Here is an 11,828-nt window from a genome sequence, read left to right on the forward strand (position 1 = left end):
GTCAATTTTCACTTCATATATGATTAAGCATCATATGTGTATGACTTCTATCCTGACCTTTGTACTATTGTTCTCATAGGTGTCACTTGTACATATGTTATAAAAATAGTGGAGAAATTAGAATACTTGTGCATTCCTGGTGGGAATGTAAAATGGTGTAGCCACTATGAAAAACAGTACCACAGTTCCTCAAAAAAATCAAACATAGAATTACCATATGATTCAGCAATTCCACTTCTGGGTTTATGCCCCAAAGAATTGAAAGGTAATTATAGTTAATAATAATGTATTGTATATTTCAAATAACTAAAAGAGAAGATTTTAAATGACTGTACCACAAAAAATGATGAATATTTGTGGTGGTATATATGCTAATCAGCCTGATTTGATCATTTCACAATGTACAAGTATACATGTATCAAAATGTCACCTTGTCACATAAATATATACAATTATTTGTCAATTTAAAATAAAACTATAAAAATTAATAAAAGCCAAGACTCAAACTGATATTTGTGTACAAATGTACATAACAGCATTATACACTGTAGCCAAAAGGTGCAAACAACTTAAATGTCCATTAACAAGAAATTGGATAAACAAAATGTAGTATATACATACCATGTACTAGTATTTGGTCTTAAAAAGGAGTGGAATTGTAACACATTACAACATGCATGAACCTTGAAGACATTATGCTAAGTGATACAAACCGGACACAAAATGACAACTATTGTATAATTTCACTTACATGAGGGACCCAGAATATTCACATTCATAGAGACAGAAAGTAGAATGGTGATGTAGTTAATTTTTATAGTTTTACATTACTTAAGCATCCATTTTGAATACAAGTTTAATTTTCTTATACCAGGAGCAGGGCTCAATCATCCTTGAAAGTTTCTAGTTCTACGCTATACCCAAATAGCTCAAGCCAGTGGCAAGAGATAATAACTTAGAGGCCACTCTCTCACCTAGCAGTCTGGGCTCTCTGCTTTTCTGCCTCTTCCTTTAAACAGTTCATTCAGGCATTTGCCCGCAAACTTAAAGTGATTCACCCTATTATATATATATACTGCTAGTTGCCACATGCTTTCTCTCTCTTCCTGACTCATTATTTCTACCTTGAGTGACCGGGTGATGGAGAACTTTTCTCCTGACTCATTGTGCCCTACTTGCCCAGGATCTGTAGTAAAAATATTTGAATTTATTTTCTGTTGTGGTGGTGTATTGGATATGCACCTTCCACCTGAAGAGCTAGGGGCTGCTCCAGGCTGAGTTTTTCCTGGGATGCTGGGGAGAGCACAGGGTTGAACTCTCAACACCAGAGCAATGGTCAGGCAGGCATAAACTGGACAGAGGCTGTATAAGAGACACAAAGGCATCTGCTAGTGCAAACAAGTTTCCTGTGTGAGGGACCCCCTGGTCATGGGTCACATAACTAGACATTTGGCCGTTCACCAGATAAAAGAATAATACTGTGAAAAGCACGCTATAAACACCCATGTCCAGTTTCCCTACATTTTTCATCAGGGCACGGTTTCAGTGTGAACCTACTTAATGTCACTGAACTGTTTACTAAAAAACACTTAAAAAGGGAGAGGAGAGTGGACCAAGATGCCAACTGGAGTTGTCTGATGCTTGTTCCCCACACAAAAGTAGATAAAATGATAAATAAACAAGTATATCTTTAACCGGACTGAAAGAAGAAATACATTGCCGAGCACCAGGGGAGTGATGAAATCCTTGTAGAGCATGGAAGACTGGAATAGCACCACAGAGAGCAGAGCGAGGCATCCAGCCTATGTCTTGTTGTCTCCCCACAGGGACCAGCTTGGAGTCAGGCAGAGAGAGGTAAGCAGGAAAAACCCCAGCTTTTCCACTGCCACCACAAATGCCAGCAATCCCTGCTACAAGAGTCTACCAGTCCTCACAGGCCCCAAACCTATGCTTGTCCCACCATTGTATCTTGGAAGTAGATAACTTATTTTGATTTCACAGATGGGAATTTGAACTTTGAACTTTTGAGTTGGAACAAGTTAAGACTTTGGGGACAATATGAATGTATTTGTATGTGAAAAGGGCATTTGATTTGGGGGGCCAAGTGTGGAATGCTGTGGATTGATGTACCCCCAAAACTTAGTCCCCACTGTGACAATGTAAAGAGGGTGGGAAATCCTATTACGGTAACTGAAAGGTGGGGCCTTGAAGAGATGATTAGATTGTAGGACAAGGCTGTAGTGAATGGATTAATAATGGTGATTGGGGGTGTGGTTCCGAGGGCTTTAAAAGGAGAGCACATGAGAGTCTCTCTCTCTCTGCTCCATCATTTTCTGCCATGTGAGACCCCAGCATTGCTGTAATGTCACCACTGAAGAAGACCCTCCTCAGATGTGTTCCCTGGACTTTGGACTTCCCAGCCTCCAAAACTGTATGCAATAAATTTTGTTTTTTTAACAAATTACCTAGTTCTGAATATTTTGTTATAAGCAACAGAAATGGACTAAAACAAATAGCTAGTAGGTTCTGTATATTCATTTAGAAATGCAATTGATAACTAAGAGGCATGTGTTAGATCCTTCAAAACGAACACAGCATTGTGAATATATTTTTGTCCCATGTACATATTCACTAAAGAGCAACCTCAGCAAAGAAAGAAGTTGAAAATTAGGTGGATCAAATTATCCATTCTGTGGGTAATCAATTAGCCTCTTTCTCCTTCTACCCCTGTCTTTTCCCAATGGGATGATGAATAAAGTGGCCCTGGTGGCAGGGATAGAGCCGGTGCTGCACGCAGGCTGATTAGTGTCTCTTTCTCTGATTCTCTCACTGTGGCTCTATCCAGACTTCTGCTTCTGTAGATACATCCACTTTTCTAAAGCTGTAATTCTTCAATAAATATTTGCTGAATGAATTAATGAAAGTATGACTGAGTATAGTTTATATTAATGAGTTAACCTTCAAAATTGACAATAACTAAAGTGAAAATGAACCTATAGGTTTCTTTTCCATAGTGCAATTTAAAAAATATTTTCTTTCATTGTGTTTTCCAACTCTAAAACTTCTCATTCATGAGGAAGTATGAGAGTTATGAAATAATCTGAAATTATATCTGGCATAATAAGACAAATGTTGATGTTTTTCCTTTGTGATTCCACAACTTTGTCTACTGATCTCTAAATTTAAAATATGCCTGTGGTGATTTCCAGCACTCCTTGGTCTGTTTGTTCTTTATGGTGATAAAAAGTATTTCATATATCAAAGCCCGTGATATTTAGATCAGAGTGGTACAGGCAAGACATTACTCAGAAGTTCGTAATTAAGAGACAGCAGGGAGATATACTGATGAGTCAATATATCTGGGAATACTGAAGTTAAAGTTGATCACTAAAGCTTTGGATGTGGACACTACGTAATGCAGAATGATTTTGTTTTCAAATTGGGATAATATAATGGATAGTGATTTTTCATGAGCATGAAGGTGTAAAATGTAAATTTTGATATGTGGTAGCTTTTGAGGGGTTAATCAGACCATCCTGTAGATTTGAATTAGAATGCATAGTAAAAAAAGAAGTATTGATATGTATATATTCTTAATTAAAAAATCTTTTTAGTAGCCTAATCTTTTGAAAGAAAAGCAATCTTTTTAATTGAATCCTTCAAGGCTCGTTTGACTTGCCTATTCCGTAGAGTATAAATGAAAGGGTTCATCAAAGGGATAACTGAGGTGTTGAGCAATGACACCACCTTATTAATGGCCACTCCTTCTTTTGCTGGTTTAATATAGATGAAGATGCAGCTTCCATAGGTGATGGAAACTACAATCATGTGTGAAGAACAGGTGGAAAAAGCCTTTTTTCTTTGCTGAGCAGACGGGAGTCTTAAAATAGTCTTAATGATGTATGTGTAGGACACAATTACACAGACTAATGTGAATATGAGGGTCAACACTGCCATGATTAAAACAAGTTGTTCTATAAATTGAGTGTCCGAGCATACAATCTTGAGAAGAGGAGATGCATCACAGCCAAAATGGTCAATGAGATTGGAATTACAGAAATCTAGCTGAACTCCCAGGCTAAGTGGTGGAAGTATGACAATTAACCCAATCAGCCAACAGCAAAAGACAAGAATGATGCATACCCTTTCATTCATAATGGTGGTGTAGTGCAGTGGCTTGCAGATGGCCACGTAGCGGTCATAGGACATAGCCGTCAGAAGAAAAAATTCTGTTGCCCCAATGAGGATGACAAAAAATAATTGGATAGCACAAGCATTATAAGTAACACTTTTGTCTCCAGTTGTCATGCTGTATAGAAATCTAGGAACACACACAGTTGTAAATATTATTTCTAAGATGGAGAAATTCCGAAGGAAAAAGTACATGGGTGTTTTAAGGTGAGAGTCCACTAGTGTGAGGAGGATAATGATTAGATTTCCAGCAACAGTGAGAAAGTAGGTGAGAAACAGAAATGCTGATAGAAAAATCTGTAGTTGTGGGTCATCCGTTAATCCTAGGAGGACGAATATTGTTATTGTAGAATGATTTTTCATCACTGTTTTCAGATATATAATCAGCCTGTGTTAATAAATCATGAACTTTGAACCTGAGGAATACAATATGAAAATAATATTTCAATATGGTATATAGAGAAAATCCAAACAGGTCAGAAGCACATTTTTTTACTTTCAGTTGATCATCAATAACACTGGTGCAGAAGTGATTACATCACACTTCATTTCCCTGGACTCTGCTTCACTATGGTCGTAAAATGTAGTTTATGGAAAATATCCATCTGAAGTTTCATTTCCAGCCCAGTTATAGGACCAATTTTAAAGTAGACAGAAAGTACCATGGAGATCTCACAGTTCATTAGGGCAGTCACCATGGCATTCCCAATCCCTGGTGTAGAGTAGGGAATCTATAAGTGTTGATAGAAAAAATATGTATAAAAATTTATTTCTCCAACTGTCAAGACAGCATATCAGCAAATTGTTCTCAAACCTGCATAAAATGATACCCCCAGTGGCTTACCTGTACCACCTCCATTCTTTGCAACCATTTTTCCCTTCAAATACTGCCTTTTTTCCTTTTTTTTTTTTTTGGAAAAAATAGCTTTATTGAGATACAATTCACATACCATACAATTTACCCATTTAAAGTATATAATTCAATGGTGTTTTAGGATATTTACAGAATGGTGCATCCACCACCACAATCAATTGTAGAACAATTTTATTACCCCACAAAGAAATCCCATGCCCCTCAGCTGTCACCCCCATCTCCCTGTACCCATAGCCCTAGGCAGCCAGGAATATAGTTTCTCAATCTCCCTCACATACTAGAGTATGTTTGGGATACTCTATTTATTGTTTGGTTGACCTGGGGCAGTACCCCATAGTTACCATGAAGTTTTCTGAGTCCCATGCTCCTTCAGAATTTCTGCTTTGTTCCCCTTTTATGATAATAAAGTGAAATACTTGAGTTTGTGTCCCTCCTATGTATCAGTGTGAACAGCCTCTGCTTTTTTTCCTTTCCTAAATTTCTGTTTCAATATCCATCTGATGCCTTATGTCCCACCCATTCCATGCCTTCCCAGAATACTGACAAATGGGATGTTATGATGGTCTTTCTCAGAATTCTTTCCTTATGTTTTCATAATCCTTATTGGAGTTCTGTAGTTTATGCATAGATATTTCAGTTCCCAAATGTGTTCTGATGCCACCTACCAGCTCCATTAATAACATAAAATCTGCTGCACATCCTCCAAGTTGGGCAGAGAAGGGAGAATACCACTTGGAGAAAGAGCTGACCTCTTTGTCATTATTCCTTTCTCCAAAGACTTGCATTGCTCTTGGCAATGTCTCTAACTACTGCCCCTACTACATTGCTTCAGGGCATCTCTCTGCCTTTCAGCACTGTGGCTGAAAGGATGGAATCAGACACTGTGCTATTCCCACAGAGAGCGGTTATCACCAGGCATTTATAGCTGACAAGGATTAAATATGACATGAAACTTAAAACTTGGCTATTAGGTATGGATATTCACAAAAACCAAAATATCACAATCCTTCCTAATGAGGTACCTTATAAGACTGCCACCCTGTGTTGCTTTTTCTGAGGATTGTGTCACCACCTTCCAGGAAGCCCTTGAGTACTGTTTTGTTTCTCACATTTTCTTCCTATTCATTCACCCTTCCCAGCAATGGGGCAATATTGTACTTCTAAGAAACATCATAGCTGAGATTTGACCCAGATCAAACTGAATCCAAAGCTTTAGCATTTCCAGGAAACCTTTAATTTTAGGAATTTGACGAATTGCACATCCTTAGTCAATTTGACGAATTGCACATCCTTAGTCAATTTTAATAATCACCAATTAATTAAAATGTTAGCTTTTCAAATATTTTCTAGCCACAAACATTATATCTAGAGCATTTGGGCTTCCTTAATAAATTACTAGAACAAAACCTGCCAATGAGACAATAATTATTTTATGACATGAATAGTTTTTATGTGATGCTTTAAGATATTCCCCACAAAGTGATCCCCAGCCCGGAATGTATATTCTGAGGTTGTTGGATGGAATGTTCTGTAGATATCTGCCAAGTCCAATTGGTCTAGAGTATTTTTTAGATCTTGTGTTTCTCTGCTGATTCTTTGCCTAGATGATCTGTCCAATATTGACAGTGGGGTGTTCAGGTCCTCTGCTATTATGGTATTAGTGTCTATTTCCTTCTTTAGGTCTCATAGAGTTTGTTTTATAAATCTGGCTGCTTCAACATTGGGTGTGTACATATTTATGATTGTTATATCTTCTTGATGCATCAGTCATTTTATCATTAAATAGTGTCCCTCATTGTCTCTATTTATGGTTTTTAGTTTAAAGTCTATTTTGTCCGATATAAGAATAGCTACTCCAGCTTGTTTTTCTTTTCTGTTTGCATGGTAAATCTTTTTCCATCCTTTCACTCTTAGTCTATGTGAATCTTTATGGGTGAGGTGGGTCTCTTGTAGGCAGCATATAGTTGGGTCCTCCTTTTTAATCCAGTCAGCCAGTGTGTGTCTTTTGATTGGGGAATTTAAGCCTTTTACATTAAGAGTTGTTATTGAAAGGTGTTGATTTATTCCTAGCATTTTATTGGTTGTTTGGTTGTCTTAGGTGTCTTTTGTTCCTTGCTTTATGATTTACTGTTTAGTTTCTGTGTTTGTTGGTTCCTTAGGTTGTAGATAGCACTTTTGTTTGATTGTTTTCTCTTCATGAATGCCATTTTTATTATACTAGTGGGGTTAGATTTTTCTTGGGTTTTTATGGCAGTGGTAGTTATTTTTGAGGAACCAAACCCAGTACTCCCTTGAGGATTTCTTGTAAGGGTGGTCGTGTGGTAGTGAACTCCCGCAGTTTTTGTTTGTCTGAGAAATATACTATTTGCCCTTCATTTCGGAAGCATAGCCCTGCAGGGTAGAGTATTCTTGGCTGGCAATCTTTGTCTATTAGTATTTTGAATATATCATCCCATTCCTTTCTAGCTTTTAGGTTTGTGATGAAAAGTCTGATGTAAGCCTGATTGGAGCTCCCTTATAGGTGATTTGACGCTTCTCTCTTGCAGCTTTTAAAATTCTCTCTTTGTCTCTGAGTTTTGCCAATTTGACTATAACATGTCTTGGAGAAGACCTTTTTGGGTTGAATACCTTTGGAGATCGTTGATCTTCCTGGATCTGAAGATCTGTGATTTTTGCTATACCTGGGAAGTTTTCTGCCACTATTTTGTTGAATATGTTTTCAATGCAATCTCCGTTTTCCTCCCCTTCTGGAATACCCATGACTCGGATATTTGAGTGCTTAAGGTTGTCTGATATCTCTTTCAGATTTTCTTCAATGTCTTTGATTCTTTTTTCTTTTTTTTGTCTGCTTGTGTTATTTCAAACAGCCCATCTTCAAATTCAGAAGTTCTCTCTTCAACTTCGACAAGCCTGCTGGTTAAACTCTCCATTGTGTTTTTTATTTCGCTGAATAACTTCTTCAGTTCGGCAAGTTCTGCTACATTTTTTTTCAGGACATTGATTTCCTTGTACATTTCCTCTTTCAGATCCTGTATACTTTTTCTCGTTTCATCATGTTGTCTAGCTGAGTTTTCTTGTATCTCATTCAGTTTCCTTAGAATTATCACTCGAAATTCCTTGTCAGTCATTTCAAGGGCTTCTTGTTCTATAGGATCTAGAGTTTGAGATTTATTAACTTTTGGTGGTGTACTTTCTTGATTTTTTGTATTTCTGGTATCTTTTTTTAGATGTTTATTCATTGTGGCAGGGGGTTTCAGAGTCCACTAGTTTGAGACTATTGACTAACTAAGATGTTGCTGTGGTTGCCAATTTGGAATCGTTACTTCCGTGACTGCTCAGCTGGCCTCTAGTGCCTTGTGTGTGTGGTTGCCTTGGGTCTTGGGCCTCTCTGGGGAGCCACCTCTCTGGTCAGCTTGGACTCTGCTGGGCTGCTGTATCATGGGGCGGTACCGCAGTGTATGTGGTCTCTGCTGAGTTTCCACTTCCCGTGCAGGACTTCTCCCTGTTCCATGCACTCTGGCCTGGGCTGCTGGATCACGCAGTGGCGGCCCCACAGGGTGTGTGGTTTCTGTCGAGTCTCCGCCTCCCTAACCGGATGTCTCCCCGCTCTGTGCGCACTGGGCTGGGCTTGGATGTGTCTTCTGCAACCCTCGTCTATCAGCTGGGCCTTCAAGACCCTGCTTGGCCCTGCCTCGCCCAGGAAGTCTACCAGGTTTCTGGTAGGCGCAGGCGACCGGTCGCTCTGTGTGCCTTTGTAGCACTGTGTAGATCTTTCTCGGGACTTATCACCTTCCTCCTGGTATCGCGGTTATTTGTGTAATTTTCTTATCTCCCACACCAGAAAGTGAGCTCCTTGGGGGAGGAGCCTGCCACACACGGTTCACTTTTGAATCCCCCCAGCGCGGACAGACTCCGGTGCCCACCCACTGTCAGCTCTCCGGCAGGTTCCATTGAACTCGGGAACTCTCTGACCACGCTATTCCTAACCAGAAATCGGTTAGGCGTTTTTCCAAACTGGTGGCCACAGAGATGGTATCTGCCTTTCCGTAACAGGAAGTTTACCGGGGACTGGAGCCCAGGGTGCGGTGGAGTGACAGTCGGCCCAGCCCATACTTCCTTGCCCTCCCAATGCTGGCCGGGGATGCCCCATGCCACCAGCCCCGCCAGAGAACTGCAGAGGGAGTTGGAGGGGAGGCCAGCCCGCAGGCCCTGGGAAGCCCCACGCTGGGGCAAGGAAGTGGGAAAGTTCAGTGAGGAGCTGAGCCGGGCGAGGAGGACAGGCTTGGCTGAGCCAGGCTGGAGCCCCCACCACCTGAGAAAATGGAGGCAGCCCTGGGGCTGGTGAGTGGCCTGGTGGGGCAGGCAGAAGCCGGGCGGGCAACCGCCCCCTGAGCAGGGCCAGGCCAGGGGTCACTCACAGGGCTGTGCCGGGTCGGGTGGCTCCCTCTCTGCCTCTGCGTCATCATGATCCCCGTCCTTGGCCGCTGCCGCCTCGGGCTGCTCACTCCATCCCGTGGTGCGGCTCGGGCGCTCCCAGGAATCTTCTTTTATGCCGGCCTGACACCTCGAATCCTGAATAGGGCAGCTGGCCGCCTTCTGCGCAGCCCCGGCCTCCGGGATCCTGGCAGGGTCAACAGTGGCCCTGGCGCTGTGTTCCCTTTTTAGAGACTAGCTTTTGCAGCTAAGAAACAGTTCTTTTCCTGCTCCATACTTCAAAGCTGTTGCCTGTAAATGAGGCAGCCTTTCCTGCCAAGGGCAAAGTGGCGGTCAGCCCCCACGACCGGCCACCAGCAGCGGTCCTCCCTTAAGAGATGGCAAGAGGAAGGTCCACAAGTTTCCCGGCTGCCTAAGGCCCAGTGGCCGCCTTTTCCACCTCAGCTACTCCGTGCCAACCACCGCAGCCACCACCATCTTAGGATCTGCAGCTTTCCCATTTATAATAGCCACCAAAAAAAAAAAATACTTGGGAATTGAGTTAACCAAGGATGTGAAAAATCTCTATAATGAGAACTACAAACCATTGTTGAGAGAAATTAAAGAGGACACAAGATGATGGAAAGATATCCCATGTTCTGGGATTGTTTGAACCAACATTGTGAAAATATCCATACTACCCAAAGTGATATACAAATTCAGTGCAATCCCCATCAAAATTCCCATGACATTTTTCTCAGAAATGGAAAAAACTATCCAGACATTTAAATGGAATAACAATAGACAATGCATAGTCAAAGCAATTCTGAGCCAAAAAAATAAAACTAGAGGCATAACACTACCTGTCTTTAAACTATGCTACAAAGCTTTAATAAACAAAAAAGCATGGTACTGGCATAAAAACAGACACACCAATCAATGGAATAGAATGCAGAATCCAGAAATCAACCCACACACTTACTGCCATGTGATCTTTGACAAAGGCGCCAACCCTATACACTGGGGAAGAGACGGCCTCTTCAGCAAATTGTGCTGTGATAATTGGATATCCATATGTAAGAGAATGAAACCAGACCCATACATCTCACTATATACTAAAATCAACTCAAAATAGATTAAGAATTAAATATACACCTTGAAACAATAAAACTTCTTAAAGAAAACACTTCAAGAAGTAGGACTGGGTACAGACTTCATGAATATGACCCCAAAAGCGTGGGCAACCAAAGGAAAAATAAAGAAATGGGATTATATCAAACTAAAAAGCTTCTGCACAGCAAAAGAAACAATTAACAGAGTTAAAAGACAACCAACAGAGTGGGAGAAAATATTTGCAAAATATACATCTGACAAAGGATTAATATCCAGAATATATAAGGAACTCAAACAACTTTACAAGAAGAAAAGAAGCAACCCAATTAAAAAATGGGCAAAAGAACTCAATAGGCATTTCTCAAAGGAAGATATACAAATTGCCAACAGACACATGAAAAAATGCATAATACCACTCAGCATTTGGGAAATGCAAATCAAAACCACACTGATATACCATCTCTCCCTAGTTAGGATGGCTAATATCCAAAAGACTGTGATTGATAAATGCTGGCGAGGTTGTGGAGAAAAAGGAACTCTCATATATTGCTGGCTGGACTGCAAAATGGTGCAGCCTCTATGGAAAATGATATGGAGGTTCCTTAAACAATTGCAGATAGATCTACCATATGACCCAGCTATCCCACTGCTGGGAATATACCCAGAGGAATGGAATACATCAAGCCGAAGGTATACCTGTTCTCCAGTATTCATTGCAGTACTATTTGCAATAGCTAGGAGTTGGAACCAGCCCAAATGTCCATCATCAGATGAGTGGATAAGGAAAAGGTGGTATATCTACACAATGGAATCTTACTCTGCTATGAAAAAAGAATGAAATACTGCCATTTGCAACCACATGGATGGACCTAGAGAGAATTATATTAAGTGAAATAAGTCAGGCATAGAATGAGAAATATCACATGTTCTCATTTATTTGTGGGAGCTAAAAATAAATAAATAAATACACAAATAAACTTGGGGGAGGAAGGGAAGAAGACACAAAATTACAATTCCTTGAAGTTGATACGACAAGCAAACAGAAAGGACATTGTTGGGAGGGAGGGGGAGAGGGAGGGGGAGGGAGGTTTCGGTAATGGGCCACAATAATCAACCACATTGTATATTGACAAAATAAAAAAAAATAAAAAATAAAAAAATAAAAAAAGATATTCCCCACAAAATATCCTAAGTGTTGTTCCCCTCTGTGCTTAAGGAAGGCACTATTTTTTTTCTT

General features: G+C 40.3%; 1 protein-coding gene across 1 annotated transcript; it reads right to left on the reverse strand.

The window, feature by feature from the left end:
• Positions 1 to 3,618: 3,618 nt before the first annotated feature.
• On the reverse strand, positions 3,619 to 4,554 carry LOC134391677 (olfactory receptor 6C2-like). Its single transcript, XM_063115661.1, has one exon. It carries the CDS (start codon positions 4,552 to 4,554, stop codon positions 3,619 to 3,621), a length of 936 nt encoding a protein of 311 aa, XP_062971731.1.
• Positions 4,555 to 11,828: the final 7,274 nt, after the last annotated feature.

This window comes from Cynocephalus volans, chromosome 12, assembly GCF_027409185.1.
Source record: "Cynocephalus volans isolate mCynVol1 chromosome 12, mCynVol1.pri, whole genome shotgun sequence".
Lineage (NCBI taxonomy): Eukaryota > Metazoa > Chordata > Mammalia > Dermoptera > Cynocephalidae > Cynocephalus > Cynocephalus volans.

Coding starts and splice junctions, on each gene's coding strand:
- LOC134391677 (XM_063115661.1), bottom strand. CDS start 4,554: ATGAAAAATCATTCTACAATAACAATATTCGTCCTCCTAGGATTAACG.